This window comes from Rhineura floridana, chromosome 3, assembly GCF_030035675.1.
Source record: "Rhineura floridana isolate rRhiFlo1 chromosome 3, rRhiFlo1.hap2, whole genome shotgun sequence".
Lineage (NCBI taxonomy): Eukaryota > Metazoa > Chordata > Lepidosauria > Squamata > Rhineuridae > Rhineura > Rhineura floridana.
In genome coordinates, this window is record NC_084482.1 from 183,431,457 (window position 1) to 183,454,386 (window position 22,930).

The window sequence follows — 22,930 nt, forward strand, 5'->3', positions numbered from 1 at the left end:
TAAAACAATTATAATCCACCAACCTACATCTATACACTGTAAACTAAAATTATCTAGGAGACTTGTATGCCTGCTGAAACAACCAAGTTTTCAATCCTTGGCGGAAACCTACCAGGGAGGGGGCATGGCGAAGGTCGTATGTGCAAAGCTCTCCTCCAACACATTTCAAATGAGTTGGTTTTCGTTTTACTCACTTATTTCACTGTCCAACTTTTACATCCATACATAGAGATTGGGAATACCATGGTCTGAATGATCCTGACTTTGGTGTTTAGTGATACATCTTTGCATTTGAGGACCTTTTCTAGTTCTCTCATAGCTGCCCTCCCCAGTCCTAGCCTTTTTCTGATTTCTTGATTATTGTCTCCATTTTGGTTAATGACTATGCTAAGGTATTGATAATCCTTGACCAGTTCAATGTCCTTATTGTCGACTTTAAAATTACAGAAATTTTCTGTTGTCATTACTTTAGTCTTCTTGACGTTCAGCTGTAGTCCTGCTTTTGTGCTTTCCTCTTTGCTAAAACAATACCCTACCACAATCCCTCCTGAATGCAAACATATTAGCACTGCATAGGCAGTTCAATCACAAAATAAATGTAGTACAATAGTGCTGCTTTGAATCCCAGGGGTGGAAGGCTCTAGTAATTAAAAGGTGATTTGCAGTGACCAATGAGGGCTGAGAACCAGAAGCCTCAGATATTGTATTTGTGAATTCATTTCCTCCTCATAGCTGGAATTCAGAGTGGCCATAATTTAGCTCCCAGTGAAAAGTTGCTGTTTGAAATTGTGAACTGTTAATTGCTTTGTCATATCCCATGCTTATTTCACTCTTTTGAACCACTTACTATGCCAGTTCTGTTTAAGACAGAAACCACAAAGAAAAATATAAGAAAGGCAATGAAAAGGTAACGCATTTAAACTGTACGTCCTGTAAAATTAAATTTTTGAAACAAAAATTCCATGTATGTACATGAAATGTGGACCCAAGAACCAATTATTTCTGCACTTTAATGAAACAGCAATGAAAGGACTAATCTTTATAGTTTTAATTGTCCAGAATACTATGACCAAAATGTGATGGCTTGCTTGCTAAGTATGCTTATACAAACCAACTGTGTAACTGGATACATGGTCTACAGTCTGCTAAATGGCTTGTACAGTAGCTACGACTAATCGTAAGCCTAACTAGTGAGAGAAATATTACAGTTCTCACAGCTTAGAGGAAATGAAACAGAGACCATACAGCACTGAGATATCACCATCTTAGTTAAAAGCTACAGTCTGTCCAGAGAAGGAAGAGGTCAGCATAAAGCCTGAATGTGATCCATGAGGATTTTGTATATAGCTCAGTACAGTAGGGCCCCGCTTATACGGCAGGTTCCGTTCCAGACCCCCGCCGTAAAGTGCAAAACGCCGTAAAGCGGAACCCCATTGACTTTAATGGGCCGCGTTGCGCGAAAATGACGCGAAACGTCGCAAAAGGGAAAAAAAACCCTTTAAAATGGAAAATGAAAGCCGCCGCATCAGTGGAACGCCTTAAAGCGGAACGTCATAAAGCGGGGCCCTACTGTAGTTTTCTGGAGTCATAAGAAGTCCAGCTTTTGTTTAAAAGGATAGTTACATTTTTCCATCTAATGGTTGTACATACATTGTTGCTAGTATTATTTATAATCAAGTCATTTGAAATGTGGTGTTGGAGGAGAGCTTTGCGCATACCATGGACTGTGAAAAAGACAAATAATTGGGTGAAAATGAAACTAGAACTATCACTAGAAGCTAAAATGATGGAATTGAGGTTATCATACTTTGGGCACAACATGAGAAGACATGATTCACTAGAAAAGACAATAATGCTAGGGAAAACAGAAGGGAGTAGAAAAAGAGGAAGATGAAACAAGAGATGGATTGATTCCATAAAGGAAGCCACACACGTGAACTTACAAGATCTGAACAGGGTGGTTCATGACAGATGCTATTGGAGGTCGTTGATTCAAAGGGTCGCCATAAGCAGTAATCGATTTGAAGGCACATGACAACAACAATAACAGTATTATTTATAACCCACCCTTCAATGTAAAGGTTCGTAGGGTGGTACACCAATAATTTATTAAAATACAGTACAAGAGAGTAATGTCACATAAAAACTACAAAACCAATAAGCATCATAAAATCACAATCCAGCCACAGAAGAAAACCCATTCTTAAATCAGCCATCTCAATAGGCCGCTCAGAGGCAGCAAAAATGTCAGGGCTGGCCTATGAGCAGACGTCTTGAGTGAGCCCCAGGAGCAGGGGAGTCAGGACCAATGATTGATCTGGATCAGATGAATACCAGAAGGCAAGACCAGTACAGCAAGCCCAGGAGTTGGAACTGAAACGTAATCAGGATCAGAGGGCAAGAATAGAAAACAAACTAGGAGCAAGACTAGGCACACTAGAGCTCAAGAAAGTATCGCTGCTCAAGCAAAGCATCACTAAGACAGGAAAGCCCTCTTATGCTTCTTCCTGCACAGGAGGAGTCAATGGCCAGCCTGCACCTGGAAGGTTGTTTCCCGAGAAGCCTTAGTGGTAAGGTCCCCCACAGGGGCAAGCAATTTCTGATAGAAGATTCTTAAAGGCTGAAGATATGCAGTTCAGCACATGGGGGAAAAGTTCAGCAGGTCCCGACAACAAACTGGAACACAGGATCATAGGAAACTGCTCTATACCAAGTCAGACCATTGGTCCATCAAGCTCAGTATTGTCCACACTGACTGTCAGCGGCTCTTCAGGGTTCCAGCTCAGGGTCTTTTCCAGCCCTACCTGGAGATTGCTAGGATTGAACCTGGGACCTTTTGCATGCAAACCAGATACTCTCCCACTGAGCCTCAACCTTCTTAAATACAGAAACTATATTATTTATTACTAAGCACTAAGAAATAAAAATAAAGTTCAAATCCACTCAGCAGATCCAAAGGACTACATGTGACCTTCTGTGCTGTGTTATTCAAAAGCCACAACCCTTTGTATGCCTCCACAGACCTTCAATATTAGCATCTGACTCTGGAAGGAGTAATTGACACAAGTTGGAGGTTCTAGCAATCAGTCAAATACTGGACCGGGACTACAACTGTGTATGTTATCCTCAGTTGCAAACTTCCAGACTTTGGTTCAGAGGCAGCATAAAGAAGTATGATATGTGTTCATGACAAATGAATCAGATCTATCATTCCCACAAGCATAGTACAATCTGGATAGGGGGGAAAAGCAGTTGGCACAACAATATTAACTGGGCCTGAGCACAGAATATCAAAGTCTTAGTTTTAAAAAAGAAAGATGTTTCTTGTGATGTTAACCACTGCAATGGCATATGAGTAATTACAGCTCAGTCCTACATGTGTTATGTGCAACCAATTCCGACTGAATCCACATGAGGATTCCTGACTAGGAAATATGCATAGGCTTGCAGCCTAGGTTCAGAAAAAGGAAGGGAAATCATTGTTTCTTTGCTATACAGAAAGGTAAATATGTATTCAAAGCTTGAAATTATTTGGGGTGTGTGTGTGCATGCGTGTGTGTGTGTGTGAGAGAGAGAGAGGGAGGGAGGGAGGGAGGGAGGAATGAATAGCAGTAAAAGGTGCCCTGACACAGCAGAGGATCATAATCGACCGTACACAGTTCTTAGAAATTACAAAGACAGACTGTTACATTTTCAAGCTCCAGGCCACATGTCATGTTGACCCACCATATGACTCGGGGAGGTGTGAGAAGGCCATGTTGACATCACCTTAGTAACAGCGAGAGGCAGTAATGACTCAGGCAACAAAGGAAAATAAAAAACAAACTTTGCCTCTGTCTATTCCTTTTGTTTGTAGGCTCAGTGCTCCCAAAGCAAAAGGCAAAGCTTGAAACTCCTGTTACTTCACCCCATTGCATTAATAATAAATTACAATACTACATTGTATTGAGAACTGCACATGGCTTGCACAATGATCATATAGGAGATGGCTTTCTTTTGTGTTACACTTAAAGGGCTTGAAAGGTACAGGAATTACCCCTAAAGGCATACTAAAGCTTTATGGCCACACTGATGTTTTGCACATCTGGTGGTCCTGTCAGATGGCGGGCTTGTTTTGGGGGAAAGATCTCTACATTAATGGTTTAATGATTGAATATACAGTTGCCTCGAGACCTTTATTTGAATTGAAGGGTTATCTGGAAGGAACAGGTCATGCTGAGAATTATGAGTTGCTCTGGAACCTTTTGACTGTGACCAAACTTCTTATTTGCCTACAATTGCTGAAGCTGGAATGTGCCTTCTCCAAAACGTTCGCTAGCCAAAACATGGCATATAGTGGAAATTGACAAAATATATCCAGCTGTGGGAGAGGAGAAAACACATACATACATGTCAAGACACTTGATTTACCTTTAAAATTTTATGAAAGCAAAGTATTCATTTAATTATTTGGATTTTTTATACCACTCTTCCTCCCAACTGGAAGATCAAAGTGGTGTATAATATGATGAAAATCACTGTCACATATTAATCACTATTGATAATTAGACAGAGAATCCTTTTTTAGCCCAAGGGCCACATTCCCTTATGGCAGAGCTTGGAAGTAATTCATTAGGAAAAACCAATTACTTGTAGTTTATTACTTTTTTGAAGAATTAGTGGGTAATTTCTTTACATTTTGATAGTAACAGAATGAAGAGTAATTTTATTACTTTTGAGGTATAATTGTAATGTTTCCAGCATTATTTTGGGGTGTTATTGGGGAGGGAGGAACAGGGGAAGTCTTCCTCTCCTCTGATCTGTGGATGAAAATAATGTGCCTCAAACTGGGCTTCTGCACAGTGTTGCTCTTCCCACGTGTTCTGTGGGCATTTAGGAGATTACAAGGGAGGAGATGGTGAGCGAGATGGGGGTGGAGTGGAGATAAAAAAATGATTTAAAAATGGTTGGTGGTGGAGAAGAATGGAGTGAAGGGAGAAAGGAGCCAGAGGGCAAGGATGTGGATAAAGGAGGCAGCAGCGGAGTGCAGATGAACTGTAGAGGTAAGAGATAATGATTTGTGTGTTAATACTATGTTTGTACTTGGTCCGTGAAGTGGTCTCTGCCACTCTCCCTGACTACTTGGCTACATTAGCAGTGTTTTAACTGTTTTGCACCCCAGGGAAAAATGTTTGCTTGGGGGGGTATGCCATAGTTGGTGGCACAGCAGGGCCCAGGAGGTGGTTGAGTGAGACAGATAATGCTGGCTGGCTGAGAGAGAGTGTGTGGGGTTGCACTTGATGTGTGAAGCTCTGCGCGATGGCCTCTGCCTCCCTCCCTGCCTCTCATACCAGCAGAGAGACCACCACTGCTATATTATGGATTAAAAAAAAAATTCTACTAGCCTCTTGTGTGTGTGTTTATTTTTAATGTTTTAGGCCACTTAGGTGTACAGCAACCAATGCTTGTAGGCACTCTAGTTTTTTAAAAAGTAACTTAACTATAATTGTAGTGATTACTTTTGAGTAATGGTAATCAATTGCTTTCAGAACAACTGTAATTGTAATGGTAATTTATTCCTTTTTGGAGCCATGAAAAAGTAATTGTAATTTATTCCTTTTTAAAGGTAATCTTCCAAGTTCTGCCTTATGGATAACTTTTTGTAGGGGTGCATACCAGTACTGGATGGAGCTGAAGTGAGAAGTAGGTGGGATCAAAGCCAGAAGTGACTGGGGCCTAAGCAATAGGCTTTTTTGGGAGGAAGGATGGGATATAAATTCAATAAATAAATAAATAATATAGATCATCACCATTCTCACACACACCATTCTTCAACACATACATAGGCGATTCATACAGTACATCTATCCACACATCCACATGCCCATTCACACAAATCTATTCATTCACACACTCCCCGTATTTCCAAACATACGTCCACACACTCCCTTTGTTCTGCCACCTTTTCTCTTTCTCTCTGCCACCTTATTATTTCTCCCTTTATCATCCACCCATTCTGTCTTTCTCACACATCTATTCTCACACACTAACACATGACACACCCCATTCAGCCACCACCCATACATTCCCATTCTCTCTTACACATGTATATGCACATCCAAGGCATTGACCTTTTAAGAAGCTTGGATACTGCAGGTTGCTCTTTATTACTAGCCTCTATCAGACTGAGGAATTGAAGGGAGCTTTGAAGTTTTGAGCAGTTGTTGCTATCCTCCTCCTGATCACCATAATGTTTCCATATTTGAATCTGAAAAGCCAGCTGAAATTAGAGGACTTGGGAGGGCTTCTTCTGTTGGAGCTGTTCTCTCTGTCCCATGGAGCTTTCTCCTCTTGGCCCCTCCAGCCCTCCCCCACCCTGGTTGGATCCTTTCTGATGACTTCAAAGAGCACAGAGAGCTGTTCCTGCACAGGCAGCTTGTGGGGTTTCCATGCCTCTTTCTCAGCCTCCACCAAGGAAGAAAAGCAAGGTGCCTTGGAGAAACAGATCACTCTATTCCTCCACACATGGCTCACTTTTCATCCTTGCCCGGATGCACAAGAGAAGTTTGATCTTACCATGAAACAGACTTCTACATGCATGTAAAGATTATCTCAGGTGTGACTTGAGCTCCACCTTGTGGTTGAAGGCAGAATAAGATGCTGTTCAATTTGGCAGACTCCTCTAGCTCTCTCTTACGCAGAGGACAGTTCTTCCATGCAAGCCAGGGAAAATGCATAGAGCAGCCTTTCCCAACCAGTGTGCCTCCAGATGTTGTTGGACCACAACTCCCATCAGCCTCAGCAGCATTGCCAATGGCTGAGGCTGATGGGAGTTGTGGTCCAACAACATCTGGAGGCACACCGGTTGGGAAAGGCTGGCATAGAGGAACAGCAACAAACAGAAAAACATACAAGCATGGCACTCTTTGCTAGATAACATGTAACCACAAGAACATGCAGCCCAACACTGAATAGGGAATGGTCTTGAGATCATATTTACATTCATGTAGAAGATTGTTTCACGGTAAAACCAAAGATCTCTTCTCCTGGGCATGTAAGATGATTTCAGGTGGAACATACAAAAGCTGACCCATGTAGGGTGGAAAAATGAAAGTATAAAACATGGACTGCCTACTGAGGTGGAAGAATGTGCTGCAGCACCCATCTTCCAAATGTTGCCTTGGCTGAGGGGTAAGCATTGATCTTGTAATATTCGATAAATGTATTCGGTCTAGCCCACGTGGCCACTTTGTAAAACTCCTGAAGAGACCTAGTGAGGGAAAAGACTGCAGAAGTGGCTTCTGGCCTCCTGGTGGAGTGAGCTAGAATTTTTGCAAGAGGCATGAGAGTCGAATAATGATAAGCCAAAGCTATACATGCCTTAATCCACCTAGATAAAGTGGAGCTGGACACTTTTCCCCCAAGGAAAAGGGACGGAAAGAAATAAAAAGGGCATCAGTGCAGTAGAAGGGCTTGGTCCTGGCAACATATATATCTTTAAGGCCCTTCTCACATGTGCCAAGCCTTCTCAGTAGGGTGAACAGAAAGGAGGACTTCCTGCTGACAGTGAAACAGAGAGAACTTTAGGTTGGAAAGAAGGAATAGCATGGAGAACCACACTGACCTTGTGAAATATACAATAGGATTTGTCCACTTAAAGAGCATTGAGTCTGGACACTCTCCAGGCTGAAGTGATAGACATCAGGAACAGTATTTTGAAGGAGAGGATGTGAAGCGAGACCATCCTCGCACCTTCATTTTGAACTTGCAATACTGGAAGAAGTGGTTTAGATGTTTCAAGTCTAGCATAGCCCGGAACAAACTGTCTTTCTTGAGCACCATAAAGAAAGTGGAGTGCATTTGTGAAAACATCTCCTCTGAAGGAACTGGCTCTTATCACCGAGATTCGAAGAAAATGGTGGATGGCTTCTTGCACCCTGCTTCTCTTGACCAGATTGGAAGATAGGGGGATGGAAGAAACTTCGGGGGGGGGGGTTCAGGCAGAGGCCATGTTTCATGGTTTGCAGCACCCAATGATCTGAAGCGATTTCTTGCCAAATGTCCACAAAAAACTGCAGACAACCCCCAACTGGAGGAGGGGTGGTGTTAGAACTGATGCTTGTTGCCTCTCAATTGGGAGCTGATGCTGGCCTCTGTTATTAGGTCATGGTCTATTCATGAATGGATAGACTGAAAATCTTGGGCCCTCCCAGAGGTCTGGAGCCCTGAAAGGAGTGGCTAGATAGATAAGGATGGAAAAGGCTCTGAAAGGAACACTTTTCCTTCTTTTTCCTAGAAGGTAGCATCTTCTTCTTGTCTTTGGACTTAACTAAGTCCTTTTCAAATGCTGAATCCTCAAAGAGCTTGCCACCCACTTAGGGCTCTGACACCAAACTGTCAAGCAGTAGCATCTGTGTTCGATGATCATAACCAAAGAAACCTTCTGATGAAACCCCTGCTGTACAAGCCCAAGCAGAAAACTGCACCACATCCGTACTGGCATCTACAATGAAGGCGCCCGCCCTTGAAATCTTAAGGATGGACTGGTGAAAGTGAGCTGGACCTTGTGAAGGCTCAATCAATAACAGCTCCAATCATAGCAAGACAGCCCCTGCAAAAACTGAAGGCCGCAGCCTGTTATGATAGTGCACTAGTGATGTGAACTCTTCATAAGCCTAGGCCTATTTTGCAATTTAAGATGTCCTTGAGCTGTGCATCCAAGTCCTTGGGGTTCAGAGAAGGATTCACCAGTCCAGCTAGAGGCACATCTATGTGAGGAATCTTCAACTAATCCACTAAACTTTATTCGAGAACATAGTAATTGTTTGTAGTAGAAACTGACTTGCATTTCAGAGGACTGGAAAACTTGGATTGAATTATTTTAGGCAGGGGAGAGGGAAGCTTCACCACCCTAGACCTTGGTTAAGATCTGGACATACAGCAGCCACCCTAGAAGCAGATGGGGCAGGCATCCTTAGGGAAAAAAAGTCTAACAACTCCATAGTGTTACATAGATAAGGAAGTGAGTATCCTGAAAACAGGCGAGTAGAAGCCTTTTTCTCAGATTCTGAAGCACTGCTCCATTCTTCCTCATTTAAAACAAATAAATCAGATTCTGACTCCTTCACCCCTGCAGCAGACTCCTTTGCTGGGTGCTGGATCCTCAGCCCAATAGCATACCCTCTGTGTATATCCTGTGGATTAGGAGAGATGTGAACATGAGAATCACAGGTGCCGCTGGTTAGTCAAAGGGGGGGCAGTAGTGAGGTGGAAATCAAAGTCTGTTGAGAGACTGGTGCAGGCTGTAATAAGAAAGTAGACTGTTGGGGTACTGGCATAAGCACAAGCTATGGAGGAGCCTGTGGCAAAGCCTGAGATTTATTAGCCAAGTCCTCAGAAAGGGCAGCCAAGATTATGTCTTTCAACTGCTGCAGCATGAGATCAAACAACTGAAGCTGCACAGGAGGAGTAGCCACTAGACAGAAGTGCCCCAGGGGAAACACACTATGCACCATAGTTGAGGATTCAGGTAAGTAAGAGGAGAGGAGCACGATAAAAGCATAAAGGCTGAGCCCTGAGGGATTCCTGAAATTGCCTAAAATCCTCAGATGACTGGGCAGAAAATATATAAAGTCAAAAGTCTGTCAAGGGATGCCTTCCTTCTACATCAGACAACATCTTGAGTCCTGAGAAAACTGCACAGCATGCTGGGTGACATCCCCTTAGTTCCCATCAGTAGATAGGGAGAACAACATAGCTCTGTTGCTGGTCTCCCCTCTTGAACACAGTCCTGGTGTGTTAAAGGGATCCAATGTGGGGGCTGTAAAATTATTTGAATGCTCCACAGCCCCCCTGCCCATTGCTTCATTTAATGCCCAAACACTCTCCATTCTATTGGTGGTGGGTTCGCAACACCCTCTGCTTGCACTGATCTGAAAATGGCAGGAGAAAACCTCTGAGGCAGGAAACGGCAGCGTTGGCAGTGGCCTATGTCTTTTGGTGGGAACGGACTTTTTTTTTTAAGATTTGCCCATGGCCGTGAAGATTAATGCTGAACTAAGTGGGCATGTGGAACTTATAGGGGCTTAAAGGGAACCTCTGTTCTTACAGCGACGACATTGGTATTTATTTATATATTTATTTTGAGATGCTTCACAGAACTAGGAAATGGAGCAGGACAGGACACTGACAAAGAGGCACAGAAGCAGAGATTGAGGGGTAAAGGAGCCGAGTTGCTGGCAAAGAAGCCGAAGAGATGCTGAGGTAAAATGGGGGGCTAAATGAGAAGTCGTTCAAGTAGGAATAAAGGAATCCAAAGAGTAAGCAAGAGACCAAGGAGAGAAGCAGGGAGGAGAAGCAGAAAGAAGAACATGCTGAGGAAAAGGCGCTTGTTTTTTTAAAAAGGAACAAGCCGGAAGAGAAGCAGGAATTCACAGAAAAACAGTCAAAACACACAATATATACAAGCTGGAACACTAGTGAAGAACAGAGAGCACAGAGACATTCACATCTGGTGAAGGCAGAATAAGAATTGTCCCCTCTGTGTAAGGGAGAGCTAGCAGAGTCTGCAAAATCAAGCAGCATCTTATCCTTCCTTCAACCACAAGGTGGACCTCAAGTCCCACCTGAGATCATCTTACAGGCACAGGAGAAATACAGTGACCTGCTGCTCCCTGGCAGCTGGCTTGAGAACAGGGCAGATTTGAACCAGGGTTTCCCTCCCCTGAGTGAACAGGCTCTGGTGCAAACAGGGTTGTAATTCTTCACTCAAAGTTATGGAAAGGTCTAGCATATTCTGTACTAACAACTTTCATGCCTTAACTCTTCTAATAATTCTTCCATTCCATTCCATTCTTTATAGGTTTATGACTTACAGTATATAAAACCCAGAAGAATATATTCTGAAAGCTTCCACTTTTGCAGTGGTAATCATTTTCTTGTATATTACTGTCTATAAGTACATTACTAATATTCTTTATGGGAATACTGGGAGGAAGGAAATTAATAATAATAATAATAAAATTTCTTTAAAAACAACATTTGGTGTTATGAGAGAGCCTACTCCAGGGCCTTTCTTCATGAGATCCCAAGCAATCACACATAAAATGTGATATCACTTCTACGTCCCCCCCTTTTACTGTCAAAATTTCTCCTTCTCATTTGGTCAACATAGTGTTTAAAGAGCCAAATATAATTGAATTGTGCTACGATTAAAACACTTAAATGTTCACTTGAAATAAGCCATTGTTGAAACCTCAGTCAAGTCCTATTTTCTGCAAAGTTCTTCTCCTCTTCTTCCAGGAAGATTGTTCCTGGAGAGTTCTCAGTGGTTATTGACATTCTAGAGCAGCCTTTCCCAACCAGTGTGCCTCCAGATGTTGTTGGACCACAATTCCCATCAGCCTCAGCCATTGGCAATGCTGGCTGAGGCTGATGGGAGTTGTGGTCCAACAACATCTGGAGGCACACTGGTTGGGAAAGGCTGTTCTAGAGGGTCAACATTTTGTAACTCTGTCTGATGTGCAGAGACTCATTGGTATATCCTTTACAGGTCTATAAACATCTCAACCCTACAGAAAGAATGTGAAATCCCCCTCCCCCAAATATAGGTTTGTGGCGGCATCTCCATCTCAGGACCCCAGATTGGGTAAATTACCAAGAATGGATATTTAGAGGCCAAGCTATATTATAGTAGTACAATCAATTAAGGCACCTAAAAAACCTCAATTCCACATTACATTATGATATAATGGCTTCTATTATTTGACTAGCCACAGTGATAAGCAAAGCAAATGCCCTCCCTTCCAAGATTAAGATCCCCCTCCCTCTGGAGCTCGTGAGATGGGGACTGGAATGACACTGCAATCATTTTGACCACATGGATTGGGAGGAAATCTTTGGCGGGATGGATGCATTACATGGGCCTTGTATCTCTGAGAAAAAAGAATGGGAAACACTCACAGACTGACCACCTCATCTAATAATGAAAGACACGGGTTTAGATGAGTGCCACCAACACTTTCAAGAAATACGTGAGGATGGCCTTAAGGGTCAGCTCTGCCCATCCAAATATTCAGTGTGCATATGAGAAGATCTGTGTCGATGTCTGTGCATACAGTCCCTTCTCATGAATGAAATGACAGAGCATGGATACTTGGCGTGATGAGAATAACTCCATATTCCCCCCCTCTTTTGAATGTGTGGACAGGTGGGTCTGAACCCCACTAGAGACATAGAGGGAAATATAGTTCATGACAATTAACTCTGATGCTCAAAATAAGAACTATCATTGCATGGTGGAGTTGTGGCCTGTCTGGCTGCCGTGGTGGCAGTGGGGCAAATTGACACTGCTTTCGTATCCCACCAGATTCTTCAGCACCCAGCCTAATTGTTTAGACTTTAAAATAAGAATTGATGGTTGAAGGTGATCAGATACAAATGTTTGACAAACACTATCCAGCTTTCTAAGGCATCATTGCAATACAGACAACCAGAAGGATTTGTACTTCTTCAGTGCTCTCTTTATGTCAGCGGTATTCTCAAATCAGCTAATATTTCACATGCTCAAAAAAGTAAAATGAAAAATACACAGTCATTTTCCCTTCACAATGCATTGCCACAGGAGAATCAATTTCTCCTCTATTTTCTGACTCCTGTTTTGCCCTTCCCATTGTATTTCTTATCACAAGAAAAGAGGGGAAAAGACTGTCAGGAAAAGACCACTTGGCCTAACAAGTCTGTTCACTGTAAGGATCAATTTCCTTAACCACTGAAAAAGATAAAAGGATTTTGTTTGTGTGTGCTATTTTTTATATATATACCATATTCCTTTCCTTGAAGACCACAACCCTTCATCGCAAACTCATTTTCATGCTCCTTGCTTTGATGGTCTCATTTACAAAATGATTCCATATGTTGCTTATTCCATTGTGTGTTATATTTTTGTTTCTGAGGTCGTGGTTCAATATCATCTGAGCGTATGAAACTACCTTGTAACAAATCGGACATTATACTGAGTTAACTGAGCCCAGAACTAGCAATCCAGACTGGGATAAAGCAGGGGTAGTCAATGTGGTACCCTTCAGATGTTGCTGGAATACAATTCCCATCATGCATGATCGCTGACCATGCTGGGATTAATGGGAGGCATAGTCCAAAAATATCTGGAGGGCATCAGGTTGGCTATGTAAGGTCTCAGGGATAGGTCTTCCTCAGTCCCTTTACCTGGGATTCTTTACCTGAAGATTGAATCAGGAATTTCCTACATACATGTGCTCCTCTCATAGCTCATTTCTGACATAAAACTCAAAAAATAGATACTTGTCATCAAAGGCGTATCTGGTGTATTTTCCTCAAAACAACTCAATGAAAATTAAAAAAAATACAATGGAAGCAAAAAAATCAAAACGTGAGCACAAAAACGTTTACAATCACTTCATTTGAGATTCTTTAAAAATGCTCACCTCCAGTAAACTAGCACAGCAATAAGGAGTATGAGGCACACAAACGTCAAGGCTGAGACTACAATGAGGGGAATGATCCATTCCATTTTGCTAGGAGCAGGTCTAGTTGCCATACTGGAAATGTTCTTGTCTGCTGCATGGCAAATAATAACAAAACAAAAAATCAGTAACTACAAAAAGAAATCAAACGGGTACAAAATTATTTTAACAGCAAGCCATTTTGCAAATTACACAGAGGCAAACCTGAGTTTGTCACCAAATGTACACTCTACAAGAAGCTGCAACTAATTATGACTCCTTGGCCAATATCCCAGTATGATACACCTAACTGTGAACATATCATTGTTGCTTCATTTGTGTGTATGCAAAAAATCTCACATGTACACTTAGAAATATAACACACAAAATGGCCCAAAGTGAAAATGGCACTTCTTTCCACATGACTGAAGACCAGACTTCCAAATAATGAGTGTTTTATGAAGCACAGAATTACACTGGAAAGACAAAAACCTGGTTTGTTGCATAGGCAAGTTTTGCTATCATGAAATATTTTCTTATGTTCTAGCTTCAAGTAGTCATAGGAACAGTGTGCATGAATTTTGTTTAGTTCTCACAGTTTTTTGTCACTAACTGCTTTCATCCTCCACCCCCAAAAGACTTAGACCATCATTCACTGCGTATCTTCTCACTGTGAAGCGTAAGATGTCTTTTCAGATGTAGACTGCTGGATTCTCATAGTAGATCTTTGTTGTAGAATAATACCAACCTGAGTTCATCCATGCCTTAAAGCAGCATATTTTAATAACTTCATGAAAAACAGAAAAATAAGTTGGACAATATGCAGATCAATTTCACCAATTTCTAAAAAAGTTACACAAAAGCTAACAATGGGCAAACATTCACACATATTTAATCAGTGACCTAATAGGATTCCGATAACAGTTTTTCCTGTGTCGCACTTTAATTCAAGTTTCTCCATGGCTTAAAGCAAAGATTGTACCAATGTTCTTATTCTGTTCCTTTGTTCATAATTTGTACTATGCTCTCAGTCTTGCTGATTTCATATTTGATTCCAGTGATTTATTCTATCCTTTCTTTTTCCTGCAGTTTCTTGAACTTTTTAGTTAATAAGATGTTTGATGAAGAAAAGTATATTGCTCTATGCAATGATGGGGTTTAACACAAATTTCAATCTATGAGCCTTCGGCAATGTTAATGTAAAGGTTTTATTGTATGATCCTAGAGCTAAGGTCTCTTGGATTATTGCAGAATCTGGCCCTGTTAATGACAGCAGAAAGTTGTGACAAGCAGTGCTGTGATAGGGAACCTGTGGTCTTCCAGATGTTGTTGGACTAATATAAGAATATAAGAATCATGCTGGCTCAGGCCAATGGACCATCTAGTCCAGCATCCTGTTCTCACAATGGCCAACCAGATGCCTAAGGAAAGCCCAGAAGCAGGACCTGAGTGCAAGAGCACTCTTGTGGCTCCCAGCAACCGGTATTCAGAAGCATACTGCCCCAACAGTGGAGGCAGAGCATAGCTGTCATGGCTAGCAGCCATTGATAGCCTTACCCTCCATGAATTTGTCTAATCCAGAATGTTCTGGAGCATGGTGCAGGGAGCATATCACCCCTGTGCTTTATCGACTCCACTGGCTTCCAATTTGTTTCCGGACCCAATTCAAAGTGCTAGTTCTGAACTTTAAAGCCCTAAATGGCCTTGAACCAATATACCTTATGCCCATATGTACCTGCCCGGGATTTAGGATCACCTGCCTATGGTCTCCTCTGCGTGCCTGGAATAAAAGATGTTAGACTGACAGGCACACGGGAGAGAACATTTCCAGCTGTGGCCTCCAAGCTTTGGAATACCCTACCCCAAGAAGTCCGCTCTGCTTCCTCCCTGCTGGTTCTCTGGAGACTTCTGAAAACGATCTTGTTTCAGAGAGCCTTTGGGAGGGACTGAAGGTAGAGCCTGACACTGATGTTATGTCTTCTACGTTAAATTTTACCACTGTAGTCCCTTTAGTATCACTCCATATATATATATATATATATATATATTTATTTATTTATTTTATTTGGTTACATTTATATACCGCCCTTAGCAAATAGCTCTCAGGGCGGTAAACAGCATAGGGTAAAATACATACATGGCAATAATAAAATCACAAAAACATATATGACATAAAAACAAATACAGTTAAACAGAAAATAAAAATAAAGACTTAGTATACAAGATTAAAAAGCTAAAAAGATTAGAGTGATTAAAATGCCTGGGAGCATAAAAAGGTCTTTACCTGGCGTCGAAAAGATAATAGTGTAGGCGCCAGGCGTACCTCTTCGGGGAGGCTATTCCACAACTCGGGGGCCACCACGGAAAAGGCCCTAGATCTAGTAACCACCCTCCGGGCTTCACAATGAGTTGGTACCCGGAGGAGGGCCTTCGATGACGAACGAAGCGAACGGATAGGTTCATAGTGGGAGAGGCGTTCCACCAGGTATTGCGGTCCCACGCCATGTAAGGCTTTATAGGTCATAACCAACACCTTGAATCTCGCCCGGAAGCAAATAGGTAGCCAGTGGAGGCGAGCCAGAACAGGAGTTATATGCGAAGACCGACTGGTCCTCGTCAATAATCTAGCTGCCGCATTCTGCACTAGCTGAAGCTTCCGAACTGTCTTCAAGGGCAGCCCAATGTAGAGTGCATTACAGTAATCCAATCTCGAAGTTACCAGAGCATGGACAACTGAAGCGAGGTCGTCGCCGTCCAGATAGGGGCGTAGCTGGGCTACCAAACGGAGATGGTAAAACGCATTCCGTGCCACTGAGGCCACTTGAGCCTCAAGAGACAAGGAAGGGTCAAAAAGAACCCCCAGACTACGGACCTGTTCTTTCAGGGGGAGTGTAACCCCATCCAGAACAGGATGCACATCCACCATCTGAGCAGGGAAGGCGTTCACCAACAGTGTCTCAGTCTTGTCTGGATTGAGTCTCAGTTTATTAGCTCTCATCCAGTCCATTATCGCGGTCAGGCAACGGTTCAGCACATCAACAGACTCACCTGAAGAAGATGAAAAGGAGAAATAGAGTTGCGTGTCATCAGCATACTGATGACAACGCACTCCAAAACTCCTGATGACCGCACCCAGAGGCTGCATGTAAATGTTAAAAAGCATGGGGGACAAAACCGACCCCTGAGGGACTCCACAATGGAGAGTCCAGGGTGTCGAGTAATGTTCCCCAAGCACTACCTTCTGGCGACGATCCGCGAAGTAGGAGCGGAACCACTGCCAAGCAGTACCCCAAACTCCCAACTCCGCGAGTCTCCCCAGAAGGATACCATGGTCGATGGTATCAAACGCCACTGAGAGATCAAGGAGAATCAACAAAGTCACACTCCCCCTGTCCCTCTCCCGACAAAGGTCATCATACAGGGCGACCAAGGCTGTTTCAGTGCCAAAACCGGGCCTAAAACCGGATTGAAACGGATCCAGATAATCGGTTTCATCCAAGAGCACCTGGAGTTGGCTAGCAACCACCCGCTCCAAAACCTTGCCCAAAAAGGGGACATTCGCCACCGGTCTGTAGTTGTTCAAATTATCCGGGTCCAGTGTGTGTGTGTGTGTGTGTGTGTGTGTGTGTGTGTATTTTAATTGTATTTTATGTACATTAAATTTTAATGTTTTTGTGATTTTACTGTTTACAATTCTATTATGTGTGTGTTTGATTTTATTTTTGTAAGCCGCCCTGAGTGCCCTATTATAGGGTAGAAGGGCGGGATAGAAATATTTTTAAATAAATAAATAAATAATCTTCTAAAGCCATCCAAGTTGGTGGCCATCACTGCTCTAGTGGGAGTGAATTCTATCATTTCACTATGCACTGTGTGAAGAGGTACTTTCTTTTGTCTGTCTTGAATCTTCCAACATTTAGCTTCGCTGGAGTTCTAATGTTATGAGAGAGGAGAAAACCTTTTTTCTATCCACTTTCTCCACACCAGGCATTATTTTTATATACTTCTATCATGTCACCTCTTACTCGCCTTTTCTCTAATCCTAAAAAGCCCCAAATACTGCAACCTTTCCTCATAGGACAGGCGATCCACCCCTTGATAATCTTGGTTGTCCTTTTTTGAACCTTTCCAGGTCTACAATATCCATTTTGCGGTGAGGCAGTATTCCACAGTGTTGCAAATGCACTCACACCATAGATTTATATAATGGCATTATGATATCAGCTGTTTTATTTTCAGTACCTTTCCTAATGATCCCTAACATGGAATTTGCCTTTTTCACAGCTGCCACACACTGGATCGACATCTTCATTGAGCTATCCACTACGACCCCAAGGTCCTTTTCTTTGCCGGTCACTAGCAGTTCATGAGCATGTACGTGAAACGAAGATTTTTTTGCCCCAACATGCAACACTTTATATTTGTTTACACTGCATTGTATTTGGCATTTTACCGCCTATTCACTCAGTTTGGAGAGGTCCTTTTGGAGCTGTTTACATTCCCTTTTTGCTTTTACACCTCTGAACAATTTAGTATCATCAGCAAATGTGGCCACCTCACTGCTCACCCCTAACTGTAGATCATTTAAGAAAAAGTTAAACAACTCCCCTCATCATAGTCTTGATTCTCTGTGGGAATAATGGCAAGAAAAAAATCCTAGGATATGTCCCAGCATGTGTGTGAAAGTTGTTCACCATAAACTGCTCCACAGAGAGTTACATATGCAGGGGTGGCCAAAGATATATTGCTGCCTGAGGTTAAGATGCAATCCCCAACTCACTCCATGTTCCAAAGCCAACAAACTGGTGCTGAATGAATCTTGCTTCAACACTGATAATGAGGTAGGGTTCTCCACCGTACCTGAGGCAGGGTAGTAGGGAAGGGGCAGGACATGTACGTAGCATACATAGCTCTGTCCTCCCTCTCAGAGGAATGGCTGGGCGAGGGGTTTAGGAGGAACAGCTAGCCAACATCTGCCACCTGAGATGATCGTCTCATTTTACCTAATGGAAGGGATGGGCCTGTACACATGCAACTAATTAAAACTAAAAGAAAACAACACAAAGTTATTGCCACAGTGTCAGTACAGACAATGGAGAGCTTTACTAGGTCATTCAATGAACTTGAATTGCAGTAATTATATATTGCATGCAGATGTACTTTTTTGTCTATCCTGACAGTTGCACCCAATTCACTGACACAAGATGTGGCGATGGCCACTACCTTGAATGGAGAATTCATGGAAAATGGATCTACCAATGGCTAGTAGCCTTGATGGCTCTATGGAACCTCTAAGTTCAGAAAGGAGTAGCATTCCACAGAACACCAGTCACTGGGAGCAGGAGGAGGAGAGCACTACTGTCCTCATGACCTGCTCATGGATTTCTGGGAGATATCTGGCTGGCCATTGTGGGAAACACTGTTTTGTTCTTAGCTGCCCTGGGCCCTCATCAGGGGAAGGATGGGCTAAATAATAACAGTAATACATAAATAAATGATGTATCCAATGCTGCTCACACAACAGAACATCCCCTTCTTTTCTTTCCCCACGCAGTCCCAAAATCTGCTCCAGAGGATTTCCCAACTCTCTGGAGCAAATTCTGAGGGTACACAGGCAGCTGCAATGGAGAGAAGGGGGAAGTTCTGTAACACAAGTGGAAATTAGCAGCAACATTAGATACAACCCAGCAAGTAGTAACAGTAGTAGTTAATGCGCTGGACTAGTGTGGCCTGATCTAGCAGACCTCTTTTTTTGTCCTTATGTCATGGCAGCAGCCATAGCAACAGAGGGAAAAGTGTCTAGCTTAAGACCATAGTAACTAGACCTATTTGTAGCTTGATTATTATATTCACTGTGTTTAGAAGGAAGATTATAGTTTAATCAAAGGTTAATTTAAAGTATGCATCTATAAAAGAGGGAGAAGGGAGAGAGCGGTCTCAGAGCACCATAAGGGAGATGTAGGACGATGCATAACAGCAAAGCCATGTTTGAAATGACTGTTTAAAAGCAAATGTGAAAGTATTTTACAGCAAATATAAAGGGAGTATTCAAAAGAACACAAAACAATACCAGCGGAAGTAACTGGTGGCGCTCAGTGCTAGCAGACGTCCGCAGTACATCTGGGCTACCAGCAGGGGTCCAGCACTGAGAAGCCGATAAAAATGGGGCCTGCTGAGTAATACTGAATAAAATGTGCGTTAAACAGAATGACACAGATGGTTCTAGTTCCCTGCATCCCAACAACAAAAAAAACAGAATTTTCAGCTTTCCATTTTAAACAAAGACAACTATTATGTATCCTTTTTTGTAACTTTGCCCACTTTTTTAAGGGTGAGGAAACTCCAGTTTTGCTAAGAAATGCAAACACTCTTGTGGCATATGTCACTGCTGAATTAATTCAGTTTGCCTTTTACTGGCTTGGAATGCATCCCAGTAGGAAGGAATAAAAATTATTACAGCGTATCTGCTTCAGGGAGTCCTACCTAACATAATCACCGGCACTTTAAAAGCCATTCTCCACAAACTGAAATGTGTAGCTTATTCATAACAATTGCTTTCTTGAGGAAAACCTCATTCAGCAGTTTTCATCCATTTTGGAATCCGGGCCAAGAGAAATACATGAGACTGTTAAGGGCGCCTTGGCAAGGTGTTACAGACAAAGATCAACATGAGAAAAAAGGCATTGGATAAGCATATTAACCTACAGCCTCTGTCTGTCTGCCCATCATAATGGGTCTCTGAGAATAAACACTTGTTTATTCTCCATAGGCAATGTCATTTAGTTAACATAACAAATGATACATGTGTAAAACAACTGTCTTGGGAAATATGTACTGGAATGAAAATTTCTTCCTTTTATATTTTGGCACTGCAAAAACAGCAAAGGCAGGGACAAAATTTATTTCTCATTCTTCTAATAACTGATAAAGGCAGATGTCACAGAACACAATATTGCTGGAATCCAGAATCCCATGACCATGCATGCATTTAGCTAGAAGACATTCATGAATGTATGAGAGTATGAAATCCTGTTTGCTGATTTACAAAACAGAAGTATACCAATGTTTCCAACACAATACAAGCCATTCAGTATAAACAGTGGCCATTTGAGAGCTTTAAAAACCCATAAAACATTGACCAGCTAAAATGCATTACTCACTGTAGTAAAACACACAACAGCAGCATACGCTACTTTGCATTTACTTGCAGGTATTTCTCTAATCTCTCTGTACACCTTAGTATGTCCGTTTTTGTTGTTGTTTAGACTGGCAATACTTTTCCACAGTGTCATATTGCGTGTACACAGTCTGCCAGCAAAATCTGGTCTGATTCTTTTGTTTATCTGCATGCAAACTGTCTGAGTGACTGCAGGCTTCTATAAGCTACAGTGCAAAATATTCAAGAATCACAAGAAATTATAACTTAATAATTCTTGCCACATATGGAGAAAGAAGGGGGGAAATCCACACAGATGCTTAATTATCCTAATGAGGTCATTCCCAAAGGCTTTTGCACAACCCCAGGCTTGTTTTAATTTTTTCCTGTACTACTGAAATTCATTGAAGCAGCATTGAAGTCCTATGCAGAGGCTAAATGAGCCTTAATACACAGAGGGTCATCTTGGTGACCATGCCTACTGAAGGGAGAACATCAGACCATGTGAGGGTAAATATGGGAGAAAGGAAGAGAAGCAATAGTGTTCCAATGAGGCAATGTCAAGTCACCTGTTGGTTTTAATCTCTCAACATTTTAGGGAGGGGAGAACTGGGCTAGAATGCAGTGGATCTACTGCTGATGGAGACCTGAAAATCAAACTTTGGAGACCTCTTGGTTTTAATCAGCTTGAGGCTCTTTTAAGATATTGCCAAGGTAATCACAAAAAAGCAGAGAATGTTTCAACATATTCTTGCACACACTATGCAGATGCATTTTACTTGGGTATACAAACTGAAGTACAAAATGCTGACAAGTACAGACTTCCCATTAAGGCTGTGGGGTAGAATTCGGAATGTCTTTTTCAAATAAGAGCAGAATCCTGATCTGTTTGTACCTTCTGCTTAATTTTATTACCCCACCTCTTATGCTTGATGGAGCATGGATACATTTTACATGTAGTTGCACATTCCCAAGTACAAACAAATTAAGATTAGAATCATAGAATCACAGAGTTGGAAGGGCCTTGTAGGCCATCGAGTCCAACCCCCTGCTCACAGCAGGAAATCCACAGCTGGAGCATCTCCCGCAGATGGCTGTCCAGCCTCTGCTTGAAGACATCCAGCGAAGGGGATCCCACCACCTCCCTAGGCAGTCGGTTCCATTGCCGAACTGCCCTTACTGTCAAGAAGTTCCTTCTAATGTCCAATCTGAATCTACGCTCCTGCAACTTAAAACCATTAGACCTAGTCCTATCCTCTGGGGCAGCAGTGAACAAATCTGTACCCTCCTCTATGTGACAGCCCTTCAGGTACTTAAAGAGTGTAATCATGTCGCCCCTCAGCCTTCTCTTCACCAGACTGAACATGCCAAGTTCCTTCAACCTTTCCTCATAAGACTTGTTCTCCATACCGGCTATCATCCTCGTCGGTATGGAGAACAAGTCTTATGAGGAAAGGTTGAAGGAACAATCTGTCCTAATATGTACCCAAACGTTGTTTGCATCTCACTGCAAGGCTATGATTCAGCTCACCTGCCTTGGCACTTACTTGTACCAGGTTTGTGTCCCAAGGAGGTTTGTTTTCTTTATGAACCTCCTAGATCAGCCTTTCCCAACTAGTGGGCCACCAGATGTTGTTGGACCACAACTCCCATCAGCCTCAGCCAGCATTGCCAATGGTCAGGAAAGATGGGAATTGTGGCCCAACAACATCTGGTGGCCCACTAGTTGGGAAAGGCTGTCCTAGATCAACTATTTACTGCCCCCTCTCAAATGTAAGAAAACCTTAAGGAAATACTATTAATACATTATCAATAATATAATACAAAATAATTGTACAATACAATACAATTACTATAATGAATTATATTATTATATTAATAGTATTGTACTATATTAATGTAATAGCACTATCAAAGTGTTTTCACACATGATTTTGTTGCGATCCTTATACTAGTCTGGTAAGATAAAAGAAGGTTGTAAGCCTCATATTCATAACTTGAGTTAGTGCAAAACGCTGCAGCCAGACTGCTGACGAAGACCAGGCGGTCCGCGCATATTACACCTGTTCTGGCGCGTTTTCTGTGCTAGTTTTGACTTATAAAGCCTTACACGGTGCGGGACCACAGTACCTGGCGGAACGCCTCTCCCGATACGAACCTACCCGCTCACTACGTTCAACATCTAAGGCCCTCCTCCGAGTTCCGAATCACAGAGAGGCTCGGAGGGTCGTAACAAGATCTAGGGCCTTTTCAGTGGCTGCCCCCGAATTATGGAACAGTCTCCCTGATGAGGTCCGCCTGGCGCCTACACTTC

At 42.4% G+C, this 22,930-nt stretch overlaps 1 protein-coding gene across 3 annotated transcripts in view; it reads right to left on the reverse strand.

The window, feature by feature from the left end:
• PTPRG (protein tyrosine phosphatase receptor type G) overlaps window positions 1-22,930 on the reverse strand; it is an 828,925-nt gene that overhangs the window by 119,108 nt on the left and 686,887 nt on the right. For all 3 annotated transcript variants that reach the window (XM_061618739.1, XM_061618737.1, XM_061618738.1), the window contains exon 13: window positions 13,443-13,575. In XM_061618739.1, coding sequence (XP_061474723.1) covers window positions 13,443-13,575 — 133 coding nt within the window. The remainder of the gene's footprint in view (window positions 1-13,442; window positions 13,576-22,930) is intronic.